Consider the following 16789-nt stretch of genomic DNA (forward strand, 5'->3'; position numbering starts at 1 on the left):
ACCTTCATTCTTAGGTTTTCAATATGTAATAAATGAATAAGAAATATTTCTAATATATATGGAAACTAGAATGTGGAGTATATTTTAGTTATCCAAAAATAATATCTGACACGTATTATATATATTTGAACGGACAACGGACTAGGAACTAGTATTATTTTAATTCTGTTCTAGCAGCTTATTATATTCATCTTTTTTTAGATCTCTTATTATATTTATCTTACAATAAAATAAACGGCATTCTTAAGCAAATATCTCAAAATTTTGACAAATTGAGAATAAAGTTGGCCGTAACGCCTTTCTCTAAATAGGTATTGAGACATGCATTAATCAAATAATCAAATCATGTTGCCTTGATTATTATTATTTCTTTATGAAATATTGTTGGGATTATTAGTTTTTCAAATTCAAATAATTACGACTATAAAAGAAGGCTTCTTGCGATGTCTTAAAAAGCAAGTCTTTTAAAATTCTTAGGATTATGGCCGACATGAGATGGACTGTTTAGTTGTCTACTTCAATCGAAGATTATATTTTACTACTTTCTCATAATTATTTACTCCCTCCGTCCACCAATTCAAGGCCTACTTGCCTTTTTGGGACGTCCATAAAAACAAGGCCTACCTATTTTTGGTAAGTTTTTATTCATTATTTAATCAAAAAAGTCAAAGATTCTTTACAAAAAAGTGGGACCCTTTCTCCACTCAACTAATAAAAATACACTTCTTCTTAAAAAGTGGGACCCTTTCTCCACTCAACTAATAAAAATACACTTTTTCTTAGACTGCTTTTATTGATAACCTGGACAACCGGTCGTGGGAATAAACAAAAGTTTTAAACCAAAAATAATAATAAAAAATTTGGAATTTGACAACCGGTTGTCTCTGCAAATTGCAGACCAACCTTTAGCATGACCCATGTTAATCAAATAGAAAGATGCCACTTGGCATTGTGTTATTAAAAAATATGATAATAAATAATATAAAAAGAAAAGATATTTAAATTGTAATGAATTATTAATAAAATATTAAGGTTGTAGAATTTAAATAAATTATAGGTTGTAGATGTGGAAGAAAGAGAAATAATTTTTTATTAAAAGATTGGGTTGTTGAGGTCATTGATAAAGATAGTCTTAAAACCCGCGTTTTTTCCCCTAGGCCTTTAATTGGTGGACGGAGGGAGTATTTATTAGGGGAATCTTTTAGAAAACTCAAAACTCAAAAGTCTTCTACTGTCTCTAATATTAACCTATTCAATCTTGTAGGCCCAATAAATCTAAGAAGAGTAAAAGGTACATATACTAATTCTGTTTGAGATCATGAAATTCCAATAGTTTAGATATTTATTATTAATTGATTAGTTTATTATGTACATTTAAAGCGTGCTTTCTCGATCAATTAATTGACTTAGATATAAATCAGTCTTTAACTATGCACCGAGTGACCGAATAATTAATATTATTATTTAAATTAAAAGAGTCAATTGCACATGTATTCTTGAAAATGAGTGAATGATATACATTGTTCGTAATCGTAATAATTAAAAAATTCATCTTACAAAAAAATGAATTACATTTGAAAATGTTTACCAGTCAGAATGGAACATCAATATTATTTTAAAGAAACTATCCGAAGATTATTTGATGAAAACTTCCTGAATCTCTTGAAATAAAACTTATAACTTATAAGCACTTGATCTACAGTGTTCAATCAAGTCTTCCAATAAATGGCATACTAAAAACGAGAGTCCATAATAATTTCTCATTTCCTTTTGTAGTGACTCAAACCTTCAACCTAAAGAAAAGTATTTTATCAATTGAAACACGCTTCATTGCTGACGTGAATTGATGCTGAGAGTTATTTGGATATATAGGAGAAATTCATAGTCACAATTTGTAATATATATATCTTGGAAAAGTTTGTTTTTACGTAATACTCCCTCCGTCCACAAATTCAAGGCCTAGGAGGCAAAACACGGGTTTTAAGAAAAAGTATACTTTTATTAGTTGGGTGGAGAAAGGGACCCACAAAATGTATTATTTATTGGTTGAGTGGAGAAAGGGACCCACAAAGTATATTGTTTATTAATTGAGTGGAGAAAAAGTGTATTGTTTATTGGGACCCACCAATTTAAATATGAATAAAAACTTACTAAAAATAGATAGGCCTTGAGTTGGTGGACGGACCAAAAAGGAAAGTAGGCCTTAAATTAGTGGACGGAGGGAGTACTTTATAAATCTCTCTCTCTCTCTCTCTCACACACACACACACATATATGATTAGGTTCCATTCTCTTTCTCTCTCACACACACACACATATATGGTTAGGTTCCATTGAGAAATTAAATATTTTGCAAAATTGCGAAATACTCCCTCCGTCCCGTTCCAAATGTCTCCTTTCTTTTGGACGCAGAGATTAAGAAATGTGTATAAAGTAGATAAAGTGGGTATGAAGTGGACAAAGTGGATGAGTGGAAATTGTTTAAATATTAAGTATAGAGAGAGTGTGTATTGCCATAAAAGGAAATGAGACATTTGGAGTGGAACGGAGGAAGTATTGAACAGATAGATAATTGTAATGAACATGTTAATAATTTTGATGAACACGAGGGTTCGAGTCCTAAAGTGAACATATTAAATAAAATATGTCGTGTTCATCAAAATTTTAGTTAAAAATTTTGTATGAAATCAACGAAATTGGTAGCCATTAGATTTACATAAAATAGATGGCTATGATTACTTCTCAATTCTACAAACATTTGCCTTTCTCAATTGAACCTCTCTCTCTCTCTCTCTCTCTCTCTCTCTATATATATATATATATATATATATATATATGTAGTGGAAGTCATGTGGGTGACATATTTCTACACGGGAAGGACATTTAGGTATTATTCAATTCGTCTCACATTTTAGTATTCATTTGATAATAACATTGATTTTAGTAAAGTTATTGAGTGTATTATGTGTGAAATAAGAATCTCACCTTTATGAAAGTGTTTTTTTAAAGGCAAAGGGAAAAATGATGAAACCTTTATGAGAGTGTTAAAGTGATTAAAGTGGAGTAAGAGGCTCACATTTTATAGGATGAATAGTGTATGCTAAAAATAAAAATGAATGCTAAATTGTGAAATTGATTAAAATAAGATGAATACTAAAATGTGGGACGGAGGGAAAATATTTCAAGATTCTCTCAGTCTCTATGTAAAATTCTGCTTGCGTCCCAATTGAGCATTTACATTACATAAAAGAGGTGTTGACAATACCAAACACTACAACTACAAAAAGCTATCAATTAAGAGCAAAGAGTAAATTAAAAGGACCACATTTAAAACTTAAAAGCCATTTATATTTCTAAGAATTTATCGAATTATAGATATAATTAGCTGACTAACATTTTAATTAGAAACTTATTATATACATAAATGATTGTCCTAAACTCTCTAATATCTAGTACTATAATTGAACTCTCTAATATACATAAGAAAAATTTCCTTTGCTTTTTGAAAAGTGTAATTTGTGTTCATTTTAAAACTATGTTCCCTAAAGTGGTTTTAAGCTACAGCCAGTAACCTTCCTCAAAAAAAATCTTCAGCCAGTAACCAAATTTTAAATAAATAAAAACTAACTTTTAAAAAAAGAAATTCCAAACAAGATACTAGAAGGATGAAAAGTTCTAAATTCTAAAATATAATGTCATATATGTGTCTTGAAAGAGCAGCATAGAATCTCGAAACCAGGAGACATAGTGCAATAGGAGTACAAGAAATATTGCAACAAATAATAATAATAATAATAATAATAATAATAATAATAATAATAATAATAATAATAATAATAATGTAAAAGTAAAACTCGGCGTATTTTGAATACATATAATGATGATCATATAAAAGAACAAAACGCAAGAGTGTTTTTTTTTTTTGTTAAAAGTACTATAACGAGGATCTGATTATTATTATGAGACATGATGCATTTGAACGTTCAAGCAATTATTTGTAAAATCAGAATTTAACACGTAAGTTTGAACTCTATAAATATAAAGCACAACCTACAAATTACTGGTTTTAATTTTACTTGTCTTAATTTTCCTAATCCTAAATCAAACCAAACCAAACCAAAACTTCTACCTATATATATTCAAATTAAAGATATCTATATCTATATCTTAGCTAAGTCCGCATTGAATTAAAGATATTTTGCTTGATGGAGCAGTTAGTGACTTATTAAAAAGAATTGCAAAACATAACATAAACTAAAATACTCACGAGATGCAGACACCACATCATAAATCATAAAATATTACTGTACATATATATGCCCAAACTTTGCCCGACAATTTCTACAACAAATGAACGTCTTTTCCGCTGTGTTGGGCTTCAACATTTTTTTATCAAGATTTTTAAAATGAAGGATAACAGAAAGTTCAGATGTAGTTTACTAATTATAGCAGCGCTACAAAGATAAGATTGCATCTTCTTTTTTTTTTTTTGACAAAGAATGTAACAGTGTAATGAAACCACAACAGCCAGCAAGTGTGCTAAATGTAGATTGGCAAAGAATGTGTCATCACTAGACAAAGAAATCGCATATATACTATAATCACCAAATGTAACATTTACTCTAAATTTTTACATTATTAACATTTACGTGAGCATGCGCATTTATAATTTACTAAAACTAAAATTTTAAAAAAATATATTAGAGACTAAATTTATCTTCTAGTATGAATGATCTAACAATTGATGTGTGAGCCCATCAATATAAACAAATTGGACCACCACACGAAAAGGGACCTTTCCCCTAACAATACTTAAAGAGGCAACCTATTTCTTTTCTTGTGTACATCTATATTATTGTGGTTCTATACATAAACGTGTGTATGTGAGTGAGTGAGTAGTGTGTGTGTGTGTGTGTGCAATTATTACGATGCACATTTAATATTGAGCATCTTATGGGCACTTGTTCACGTGGAAGTTCCATTGGCATTCATTTGAATGTCAATTTTAAGCATTCAAACAAACTGCTTATATTAAGTCTGCACACACAAACTTAGTCTTCTTTGTGAAGTAATTGTTAAATGTTCTGATAAGATACGAGAAATTAAGTGAATGAGAGATAAAATCCTCTAGCAAAATCTAGAGTTGATCCAAATCTCAACAATCAATGGTCAGGATTCTGCAAGGTGCAATTAATTGATACCAAATCCAGTGAAGAGTATAAGGTGCTTGGTTAATATTTTTTCCCCCTAAAGGTTAAATATTAATATTGTCTTCAATAAATGTGCATTTCATTACAAATTTTCATATTCATGTTAAATTTGTTAAGACACATCAATCATGTCAAAATTGGAATAATTACCAAGCTACAAACCGCAGGTAGAAAATAAAAAATTGAAACTACGAAGGTAAACAGATGAATCAAAATAGAATTACCTGTAGCATCATGCAGCTGCAGAATGCCTAGACTTGCTTCCCTCACTACACTCGAAATACTTCCAGCCAAAAAATCCACTAGTCAGACCAAACAAGATGTTGCAATCCAGATTTATACAAATCAAAAAGACAAATAATGTAAATTTTCCATGACTGCTACAGCTTACTACTTTAAGGGACACATTTGCTATAGACTCAAGCAGCATTCAATAAACTAAACCAAGTGAACAAAACTCACTTTAATCCTTAAAAAGTTGCAGCATCCCTCAATAGATGCAGAACAAGTGGACAAAAACTCACTTTAATTCCTTCCAAATCTTCTACAGGATCGAAAGAAAGTTGCAGGAAGTCACAAAGTAGGAAGCTTTAGCTTTTGACGGAGCTAGTGGTTTTGTAACAAGTCTACCAAGTTGGAGTATATTTGCTCTTTCATGGCATCTCGGTTGCTCGTGTTCAGCGTATATATGGTAGCCCCTGGATGATTTTTCAACCTTGAAACTGCAAAACAGAATGCTTACATGAATAAAATGCTCATCCTGGATCACCAGAAAGAATATGGAGCTGTCAATAGCTTTCAATCAGGACAAAGCATTCTGATAAAAAATTGTGCACGACCCTAACTTTTTTATAGGGAACGCAACAAGGGTAAACGACCTAGGGGGAAGCTATGCATATATCTAAGAATAAACCAATAGTTGATATATAATGCCTAAATAAAAAAATTGTTCAGTTTCATTCAGAGGTAGAATGGGGATTGCCAAATATTATAAAGGAAGCTAACATATAGTTGTAAAGGTCCTAAGCCACTTTTATAGTCATGGGAAAAAATAGATTTAGTAAAGCAACTATGATACAAAACGACCACTTTTACACCATGTAGTATTTCACCAAAACCGTACCCCTCATGGAGTACCTGCGGAAGAGCAGGCTTATGCTCCTTTATTGACATGCACTGAAAGATATGGTTTTCATAAACCAAATAGATTCATTCCACCCTGTCTCATTATCCATGAAATAACAAAAAGATGCAGCATTTCAGATTTGGCTCAACCAAGTACCTCCAGGAATATCTCTGCCAGATTTTGGGACAGGGACAGTTGCCAACAGAGGAATATTGGATTCTAGAACTCTTAAGACAGCAGGGAAGAATGATGAGCTGAACAGCTCCATTTTACCAACTTCATCAATAATGAACAGATCGGTGTCTTCCTTAACCTGGTCAGATGTACATTCAGTTTAAACTGCAAGATTCACCTACATTACAACTTACAAGAAGAATGTTTGACAGACTTCATCCTAGAACTACATATTTAAGACAAGACAACCAGGAACTCAACTCGAGGTTCTCGCATAGCATTCAAAAACATAATACATTACAAAATGGCACAACAACAGCATGGAGTTTACTGACCTCCAACTCTGGCAATGCCGATGACTCAAATGATGAGACGTCTACTTTGTACCTCCCCACATTAGGCCATTTGTGAGATTCCCGGCTGCCATATACAGGATAATTTACTTCCAGATATATAACATCCACAATCAAAGGATAACAGAAAATAGCATAAGAAGGAAATATGGCTACTTAACTGAAACTGCCTGCAACTAACAAAGAAAGAATTGTACTCAATTATACTGGTAAAACCTGAGTCAAACTTTGCTAATGATTCTCAGTTAGGGTAATACAAATATGAATGTCAATTCAATCTCGAGTAAGAATCACATGCCTTGTCGAGGACTATCTTCAGAACAGATTTGAAATACAATCTCTAGATAAGATTATTATGAAGCTGTATCCTCTTCAATTTTTGCTAAAATATAATCAAGTGTAATAAATCTTGTAGGACTTCCGAAGTTTACTTATTATTACTAGATCAGAGAGTTCCCTAGAGAAGCTTTTAAGCATTCAAACTATTAATATACTTAAATTTCACCCTATTTATGTAGAAAGAAGCAAAATATAACAGTATTAGCAATGTCAGCCTAAAGCAAAGGGGGTATGAAGGTTAGCTTTTTACTCTCAGTTTTAAATATTTAATTATATTGTACATCGTTTCCAGCAAAAGTGCCAACACATTGTAATAACATTTAGTCCATGACTACATGGCGCAAAAGATAGATAAATAGTTGCTAAATTACAGTAGTACTGTGCTTGGAAAGATCTAATCCTCTTGACACTTGATCCATCTTCCAAATGAGATACGTCGGGTGCGTAACAAACAATTATTTCAGATCAACAACCTAAGTCCTTGTTTCAGTTTCAAACTAAAGAACTGTATAGCCATAATGAAACAAAAGACAATTTGCTTTACATCATTTGGAAATGTGAAAATACAAACTAAATTACAGAAACGATCATCTCAAACACATAGCCAAACACGATCCAGTGCTCGTATCAATGACGATTAAGTAACAAGATAACGATGACAATGTGAATGGACAAAAAGGAAAGAGCAAATAGTACCTAGTGTTATTGGAGGATGCCAGAGGACCTCTACGGCCATCAACAGTAACCACTTCAAATCCTACCCTGTCAAACCCTTCTCTTACCTCACCTACGTCGTAAGTCAATTATATTTATCAATAAAACTATTTAACTCCTTTGCCAAAGCAAGATTCAATAATTTTTCCATCCTTAATCAGTACATCAATTAACTAATCGACTTCAATTATTTTATCTAATCTTACTATATGTCACTTCAAAAGAATTCCAGTAACATCAAACAACAGCACAAAATAGCAACCAAGATATCAAAGCTAAACAAGATTAAAACAGCTTCAAATAATCAACGGTATAAATTTAGTAAAAAGAACAGCTGTTATTATTAGGATGGCCAAAACACGATAAAAGACATGAAGGAGGCTTACGAGTATAGAAACCCTGAATCTTTAAGCTGGGATTCAATAGTTTAAGGGCATCCAGAACTCGGGTTATCAGAGTAGTTTTCCCCACTCCCTGCATAAATCACCAAATAAGAAATGCACTAACGCATAAACAAAGTTTCGGCGCTTATATACACCTAAATGGGTACAAACTTACGGGAGAACCGGTGACGAGAATGCATTTTCCGGTGGCCGCCATTGCAGAAGCGCAGCCAAATTGCGACGACAGCGTCTAGACTGGACTCTCGAAAAGAGTAAAATTCGTTTTTTGGTCCCCACCCTTTATCGTTTCTGTGCTTCCCAACATCAACACCAATAGTGTGGTGCAGTTTGAAAAACACGATTTTTGTAATTGAGAAATATGCATAAGATAAATTAAAATTAATTTATTAAATAATTTATAAAATATATGTATATTATATCTATATAAGTAAGTGCAACCATGTTTGGCTATTTTTCCCCCAAAAGAATCTTACTATTTGTCCATTAAATAGGCTCGCTTCTTTAGGGCACATAGATTAAGAAATTCACTTTTTAGGAAGAAAATGATGTGGTCCACATTAATTAAGTATATTTTTTTATTTAAAATGAAAAATAAGCCTATTTTAGTGAAACGTCAAAAAAAAAAAAAAAAAAAACGAGTCTATTAGAATGAGACGGATGGAGTACCAATAATTAGTTATATAGTATAATATCGCAATTTTTTTTGATATATATAAATATTTAAAAGTAAAATCGGATTTTTAAAAAATCAATTCAAGCTTTGAAGCCTAAACTTGACATCCAATAATGTGTTCGGTAAACTAAAAAGTAAGGGAAAATATCACTTTAAACCTCAAATTATTTGTGTACTATCAAATTATCAATTAAATTCTAAATTATCGAAAATATTTTTTAAAACCTTGATGTATAAATTTTGTATCAATTGTGTCATTCGTCCATTTTTTTTTGCTCCAAAAGTTTAACGTAGTTTGGCGATGCCATGATATATTTAAAATTATTCTTTTTTAACCTATATTGTATAAAACGAAGATATTATATGTCTTACTAATTAAAAATTTAAAGGGTGAAAATAAATGAAGGGTACAATTGATACAAAATCGATAGTTCAAGGTTTAAAAAATATTTTCGATAGTTTAGGATATAATTGATAGTGCGAAAATAGTTTGAGGTTTAAAGTGATATTTATCCAAAAATTAATGTTCATGTATGCTATGGATAATATCGTAAAATATAGACTAATATATTATTGTTTTAAAAGAATGTACATTCAATTATTTTGTAATATTTGCATATGTATTTTTGCAAAAGACGTTAAATGTGTAACTTTTTAATCGTGACTTTTTTTTATATATATACTTTACAAAAAATACAATTTTTACTATTTTTGTAATATCTATTGTTCTTATTATCCCAAATTAATTATTTTAGTAAAGAAAGAAATGCATTATTTACAAGTTAAAAATATGCAAAATGCATAGGCGCACACGCGAGTGTGTGTGTGTGTATATAATAAAATGTATTTAGAATTTTCATAAAAAAAATTCAAAGTTAATGTATAAAATGTTAGCAGTGCATCGCTATTGCAACACTAATTTTTTTTTATAAATATCGAATGTGAATAAATTAAAAATATAAGAATATGTGTACTAAAATAAAAATATTACACTTATTATGGGATAAATAAAATAGTAAAAAACTCATAATTTTCGTACATAAAAGGGGAATAGAATAAAATAAAATAAAATAAAAATGATAAATTTGGAGCTTCGAGTATTTCACAATTTAAATGTGCTTTAAAAAGTAATACTCCATTCGTTCACAAAATGAGTATCCATATTTTCTTTTAAGTGCGTCCACCAAATGAGTACCCATTTTCTATTTTGGTAAGTTTACATCATACAATCCACTCACAATAAAAGTGAGCCCATTATTCTACTCACACACATTTAATTAATTTTTTAAAACCCCGTGCCACCCCAAAATGAGTACTCATCTTGTGAACGGATGGAGTATAATTATATCATTACATATTAATTTATTATAAAATTAACAAGAACTCTATATAACTTTTTGTTTTCATCTCAGCAAGACATACCTCATACTTATTGGGTTTCCTAAATATATGCATGGAATCTCTTAATATAAGTTATAATAAAAAATTATTAAATGTATTGATAGAAGAAAAAGATTCATGTCTCATTTTAATATATTATTTTTTAAATAAAAAGTCAATACATAACAAATATTTCAATATAAACGAATTATTTTGTCATTATAGCTCACACATAATTATCCTTCATTTCATTTAAAAAATAATGTCGTCCATTTGTATCTCCTACTTTTCCACAATTACTATATCATTAAGAGTTACTTTCTTCCTCTTATTTTATTACAAACAATTCGTTTCTCAATATTCGTGGCCAAGTCCTATGGCCTATTCAATTGGGATGAAAAAGTTGTAAATATAATTTTGTTGAAAAGAAAATTATAAATATAAAATTTTTTAAATTATAGTATGTGAAGTATTATCCAAAAAAATACATACTTTTAGATGATTTAGTAAAAAAAATGCATAATTTTACAGTAGGATACTTTTTATACTATTGGATTTTAAATTTTAAATAATTAAAGGCGATGGACTCACTAAAAGGTTCATTAATGTTATTAGCAATATGAAATTCTTAATCGCACAAAGTTAACCAATAACTTAAAAAAAACATTTGATTGTTGATTTTCTAGAGTTGACTTGACTGCAGTAACTTCATTTTAATCTATTCCCAAGTTCTGAGATATTTTAGTTACAATATAAAAACGTAATTCCAGAATCAAAGGTCCATTGCTTGAACTAATAAAGTCAAACCAACCTAGTGCCATCACTGTTTCACATTTGAGCAATAAGAGGTATATCCCGCAGTACAAGAATATTCGTTCACAATCGAAAAATATTTCAATACAACACACATACAATTACAATACATTCATCTAAAATACAAAGCACTTTATATAAACAAAGGCTTGGACCATTAACAATGTTATTAATCATACAGCAGCAAAATCGCCTCTGTCTCGACAGCTTCTTTTCAAAGGGAAAATATTCGCACCTAAACCACTACTAGCATACCTAAAAAATATCGAAGCAATAACATAAAAAAAACAAGTCAACAATTTCAACGAACCAAAGACAAATTTTAGGACAAGGAAAAACAAAAGAAACCGGAAAAGCCAAAAGGAAGCATCAACGTGTGTGTGGACAGGTGGAAGCGCAGTTTAAAAAGTTAAAACCACCACCAAAACTAACTCCGAAAGCTAGCTACCCCATCTCATAATCCTCGTGTTTGACCAACAACATTAGACATACTTTTATTTTGTGTTTTCACACTCGCGATCTCAATTCATTAATTGAAAATTGAAAATAAAATAATAAATCGAGATTAGTAGATCAGGAGTGAGACATAAAGACAAGTGCGAAGGAGCTGGTTATCATTAAGCAGCAAAAGATCTAAAGAAACAGTACATAAACCAATCCCATCTGATCATCACCTATTTTTAATTCTTTTTTCCTACTCCAAATTAAAAACAAAAAATATAGGAAAGTAGAAAAAGAAGAAAAGAGGAAAGCTATTTATAAAAAGGGGTAACTAGTTCAGATGGAACTGCGGTAGCATAATTTCTAGAATAGCAGGTCTCCTTCACTCGTCATCATCCTCGTCATCCTGCAAATGTTGGAACATAAATTTAATAAATTGATACAAAAACTAATAAGGATTAATTAGGGTGAAAGATAACACAGATAATTACATCTGCGCTGCCATCTTCGTCGTCGTCTTCATCATCGTTCACCTCAGACTTAGATTTGTCGGACTCATCATCAGCACCAGGGCCGTCGCTCTGTTTCAAAAATTGATTAAAAAATATCACTGGTAAGCATTGATGCGATAAAAATTAACAAATGGAAGGGAGGTGATATGGTAAGTGAATTACAAGTTTCTTGTTGTAAGCCTGAAGTGTCTTTTCGTAATCGACTTTCCTTTTTTCTGCCTTCGCGACGAATGGAGCTTTCTCCTAGAAAACGAAAATAATAAAATTAATTAAATAAAACAGTTAAAAGTTGGAAGAAAAAAATAATACAGTATAATGCTTACAGCCTCAGACATGGATTTCCATTTCTCCCCACCAGCTTTTCCAACCTATGAAAATTTGTAAAAAAACATTTCTCAAAACTACACAAAACAACCAAAATTAAACTAAATTCTGGATCTCAAAGTGGCACAACTACTCACAGCGGAGACTGATTTGTTGTTAGGGTGCTTCTCCTTGTAAGTCTTCCTGAAGTCCTCCCTGGGAGTTAAACAGGAAACAAGTCGGAAAACAATTCAATAGATGATAATAAGAGTAAAAACTAACAGGCACGAATCCATACATGAAGACGAAGAAGGCACTGGCAGGCCTCTTAGGCTTGTTCGGATCCTTAGCCGGCTTCCCCTTCTTCACCGGCTTTTTCCCGGCTGCGGCTCCTTTCTTCACCGAAAGCCTTTCCGAAGCAAACAATTGATTAATCTCAAATTCAAACACATAAAGCATAAATCATAGATCTAAACCAAAACCGATCAGAAAAACCTACTTCGCATCAGCTTTCTTCGACTCGGTCTTGGATCTTCCTCCTTTCATGTCGAACCTGCGAAAACGGCCAAAAACTCGGTCAGAATCGTCGAGACTCGGCGGAACTCAGCGGCGACACAGTTGCGTACTCACCTAATAATGAGAATCTAGAGAGAGAGTGTGGTAGAGAGAGAGAAACGAAGAGATATGCTTTGCGTTGGTGTTGTATGCGTTAGCGAGAGAGTGGTATATGTGAAAGGGAGGGATAAGGGGTCTGAAAGGAAAGAGCCTCAAAAATTCTTCCAAAATTCACTCACAAACCAAATTGAAGTCCGGGTTTGGGCGGGATTTCAATTTCCCCCCGCCACATCATTGATCCAAGTGAAGCCGATCCAAGCGTTCTGATTGGTTAGATTGGTTGTGCGCAGCACCTTCTCTTGGCTCTGTGTTTTCTCTGTGTTTGTTGCGGAGGGGGTGGAAGCCGTTGGATGTGGTGCTGGCGGTACAGTAGGGGCACGTGGCGCGATCGCAGCGGCTCGGGGGGTTAAGTGCCTTTGTGGTGTAATGACCGAACTAACCTTTGTAATATGACGGTTTAGGGCATGGCAGGGGTCGTTGTGGCCCTTTATTAAACAAATATCAATAAACTTGATATGATTGAGATGCGCTATATGAGCTGTAAGGTCAATTTGGTAATTTCCTCTGATGCTGCGTTTTAAATGTTCCATTCATGTAGTTCCTACTTTCTAGTTATACATTTTGAAGCTTTTTGCACCGTAAATTTAGTTTTTCGAATATTTTTTTTAAAATTTTGAATTTTTTTTTTTTGAATTATTTGCTCTAGACAGTGATTTAATGACTTACGGTTAGGATACACAATAATTTTTGGATGGTTGAATGTTGACGATAATTTGAGTTTTGAGAAGCTACATTAATTTGACAACCTAAATAGGTTTTGAATTGTAATTTATTTGGTTGGGAGGAAAGTAAAGTGTTCGTATCTTACAATTTTCATAAGCATGATATTTGATGAATGAGTATTTGGTTGGAAGGAAATTAAAGTGTTCTGATATTACAATTGTACTCACTCCGTCCCGCTATTCAAGTCTCATTTTTTTCGGCACGGAGATTAAGAAGAAGCAAATTAGATGATTTAAGAGTATGGTTCACATGATTTAGTTTGTGTTTAAGGAATAACTAATTATTTCTAATTTATTATTATTAAAAGACTTAAATTTTTTTAATTTATTTTTATATAATCTGTAATTTTATTTATATTAATTTTATGCTTGTTTGATGAAATTTTTACCTGCCTAAATTCTAAAACCAAAATCTGCCTAACTATATGTACTGCACGAACTTTAAAAAATTGAAACACATTTCAATGCACAAAAAAAATGGCGGCAATTGAAAAGGCATGAACTTCAAAAGAACCTTTAGCATTAAAAATTGGCCAACATTCAAATTTCCCACAATTTTCCCAAGTTTCAGATTGCTACGCCCTTTATAAATAGGGCAGACAACACATTCACTAAACTAAACTCCTAAAAAACAAAAAACACTCAAAAACTCAGAAATTGCTCCACATGGCTAGAAGGAAAGATCTTTCTTCCTTTCAGAGGGCTGCCATCATCCAGTTTCTGCTTGAAGGAAGCCAAAATGGAAAGCCATCTCGAGAGAAGATTACTGCTGCTGTTCAAAAATGGAGTTGTTGCCGGCGGACGATCAGTCGTATTTGGGCAGCTGCAGAAGAACAAAGAGCAAATGGTGAGGTAATGAGTTCGGTGAGTAAGAAAATGTTAAGACCAAGGAGAAAACTTGTAGCTCTGGATTTACAGTTAATTGCTAGCCTAGATTTGTCAAAAAGATCAACAATTAGAAAGCTTGCATGTGGGGTTAAATGCAGTAAAAGCACAGTGGGTAGATGGGCAAAATCTGGACTGATCAGGGCTCATTTAAATGCAATAAAACCTGATCTCACAGCTCCAAACAAGTTGCTTAGGCTACGGTTTTCCTTAGAAGCTCTAGAATATGATATGATTATGAGGAGTTTGACATTTAAAAGCATACATAACACAATCCACATTGATGAGAAATGGTTCTACATCACAAAAAGTGCACAAAGATTCTACTTAACTCCTGAAGAGATAGAACCTCATAGGACATGCAAGAACAAGAAGTTCATCACCAAGGTGATGTTCACGTGTGCTGTATGAAGGCCAGTTTTTGGGGCTAATGGTGAGTGCTTGTTTGATGGAAAAATTGAAAATTTTCCATTCACTGAACTTGTTCCAGCAAAAAGGAATAGTAAGAACAGGGCTGCAGGCACTATGGAGTGGAAGCCAATTTAAAGCATCACCAAACAAGTGGTGAAAGACTGCCTGATATACCAGGTATATAGGGTGAATGAGATATGCCCTAAATGTAACAATAGCATGTTCCAAGTTCAATTTATTTCTATATATGCTTAGATTGTTTGAGACATGCAATGCACTGTGTATGTATGACTCTGTGTATGCATAGCAGCAGCTTTGTAAGGTGTAATGCAGTGGGTATGTAAGAATGAATGCTGAGTTAGTTTCATTATTTTTTTTTTGATGGAAAACACAGATAATTCCTACTATTAAAGCAAAGTGGCCAGCAAATGCGAGCAAAACCATCTTTATTCAACAAGATAATGCTAGGCCTCACATTCAAGACTCAGACCCAGATTTCAGGGTCGTTGCTTCAGCTGATGGCTTTGATATTCACTTGGTGCATCAACCACCAAACTCCCCAGACACAAACATTAATGATTTGGGGTGGTTTAGGGCAATACAAAGCCTCCAAACTGAATCCATGTCTACAAATGTGGATGGTCTAGTGAATGCAGTGATTAATTCATTCAATGAGTTAAGCCCAACTACTTTAAATAAAGTGTTCTTAAGCTTGCAAAGTTGTATGGTGGAAATTCTGAAAGTGAAGGGGAGGAATAGCTATAAGATCCCTCATTTAGGGAAGGATGCTTTGATTAGGCAAGATATGCTGCCCTTGAATCTCCAAGTTCCAAGTGAACTTGTAAGGGAGTGCATATCCTACCTAATTGACAATGGAGCATTGTCAATTAGTGATACACTAATGCAGAATTTGGGAGTTAATGCAGGTTGCACAGATGAGGTTGAGTTGATGGTGCATCAACTTCTAATTCAAGCAACTGAAGTTATGTGATATGAGAGTGCAAGGTGGATGCTTTTTGTAAATGAATGTTGTGATTGCAGTTTGCATGTTCCAAGACTGCAGTAGTAAGCATGTTCTATTTTGTAAATGTAGGAAGAATGATGTGGATGTTATAATGCTATAATGTGATTGCTATAAAGCTGTGATTGAATGCAGAAACCAATAACACCAAATCAAACAACAACAGCCACCCAACACCATCAGTTTTAGCAACCAACCAATAACACCATCAAACAACAGCCACTCAATAACACCAATTCAACCACACCTAACCAACAGCCACACATAAACAACACCAGTGGACCACACAAGCTAGTAAGAACAGGGGAACAAGTAAGAATCAGGATCTTATCATAGTCAAAATAATGTCATTTAATCTTTGCATCCATCTTCAATCACCAACAATTGGATCCAAGTCTCCAACTCAACCATCCATGCAAAATCGGACTTCTCTGCGTATGATTTTGACATTGAATCGGTGGAATCCCTCAGAAAAATAGATGAAAGAGTATTATTCGACCAAAGGCGACGAAATAGAAAGAGAGAGAGAGAGAGCTTCAGATTTTGACGGATTTAAATCACAGGGATTCAAATGTGTGAGAGCAATTGAAGGTGAGAGACGAATGCAGAGGAGCGGCGGCTGAAACCCAAGAA

General features: G+C 32.8%; 2 protein-coding genes across 5 annotated transcripts; both read right to left on the bottom strand.

Annotated features, from left to right (window-relative positions):
- Window positions 1-5494: 5494 nt before the first annotated feature.
- On the bottom strand, window positions 5495-8639 carry LOC131023791 (uncharacterized). Of its 3 annotated transcripts, none has more exons than XM_057953385.1 (7): window positions 8475-8634; window positions 8303-8390; window positions 7899-7989; window positions 6846-6930; window positions 6493-6649; window positions 6334-6386; window positions 5812-5932 (listed from the first exon to the last, which is right to left on the bottom strand). In XM_057953385.1, exons 1-6 carry the CDS (start codon window positions 8514-8516, stop codon window positions 6364-6366), a joined length of 486 nt encoding a protein of 161 aa, XP_057809368.1. In that variant the 5' UTR covers window positions 8517-8634; the 3' UTR covers window positions 5812-5932; window positions 6334-6363. The 3 variants fall into 3 exon arrangements, with proteins under 3 accessions (XP_057809367.1, XP_057809368.1, XP_057809369.1); XM_057953386.1 differs by having other exon boundaries at window positions 5816-5932; window positions 6348-6386; XM_057953384.1 differs by lacking the exon at window positions 6334-6386 and having other exon boundaries at window positions 5495-5932; window positions 8475-8639.
- Window positions 8640-11780: 3141 nt separating this feature from the next.
- LOC131023792 (HMG1/2-like protein) lies at window positions 11781-13558 on the bottom strand. Of its 2 annotated transcripts, XM_057953388.1 has the most exons (8): window positions 13073-13558; window positions 12942-12995; window positions 12741-12851; window positions 12601-12658; window positions 12463-12507; window positions 12302-12382; window positions 12119-12208; window positions 11781-12033 (listed from the first exon to the last, which is right to left on the bottom strand). In XM_057953388.1, the coding sequence occupies exons 2-8, from the start codon at window positions 12986-12988 to the stop codon at window positions 12010-12012; spliced, it is 456 nt and encodes a 151-aa protein (XP_057809371.1). In that variant the 5' UTR covers window positions 12989-12995; window positions 13073-13558; the 3' UTR covers window positions 11781-12009. The 2 variants fall into 2 exon arrangements, with proteins under 2 accessions (XP_057809371.1, XP_057809370.1); XM_057953387.1 differs by having other exon boundaries at window positions 11781-12208; window positions 13073-13322.
- Window positions 13559-16789: the final 3231 nt, after the last annotated feature.

Source organism: Salvia miltiorrhiza, chromosome 4 (genome assembly GCF_028751815.1).
Source record: "Salvia miltiorrhiza cultivar Shanhuang (shh) chromosome 4, IMPLAD_Smil_shh, whole genome shotgun sequence".
NCBI classification, from domain to species: domain Eukaryota; kingdom Viridiplantae; phylum Streptophyta; class Magnoliopsida; order Lamiales; family Lamiaceae; genus Salvia; species Salvia miltiorrhiza.

Coding starts and splice junctions, on each gene's coding strand:
- LOC131023792 (XM_057953387.1), bottom strand. CDS start 12,988: ATGAAAGGAGGAAGATCCAAGACCGAGTCGAAGAAAGCTGATGCGAA. Junction 12,508..12,600: donor ACAACAAATCAGTCTCCGCT/GTGAGTAGTTGT, acceptor AAATTTTCATAG/GTTGGAAAAGCTGGTGGGGA. Junction 12,383..12,462: donor GGAAATCCATGTCTGAGGCT/GTAAGCATTATA, acceptor TTCGTTTTCTAG/GAGAAAGCTCCATTCGTCGC.
- LOC131023791 (XM_057953384.1), bottom strand. CDS start 8,516: ATGGCGGCCACCGGAAAATGCATTCTCGTCACCGGTTCTCCC. Junction 6,931..7,898: donor GCATCCTCCAATAACACTAG/GTACTATTTGCT, acceptor TGTATATGGCAG/CCGGGAATCTCACAAATGGC. Junction 5,933..6,492: donor TGGCAGAGATATTCCTGGAG/GTACTTGGTTGA, acceptor TCTGTTTTGCAG/TTTCAAGGTTGAAAAATCAT.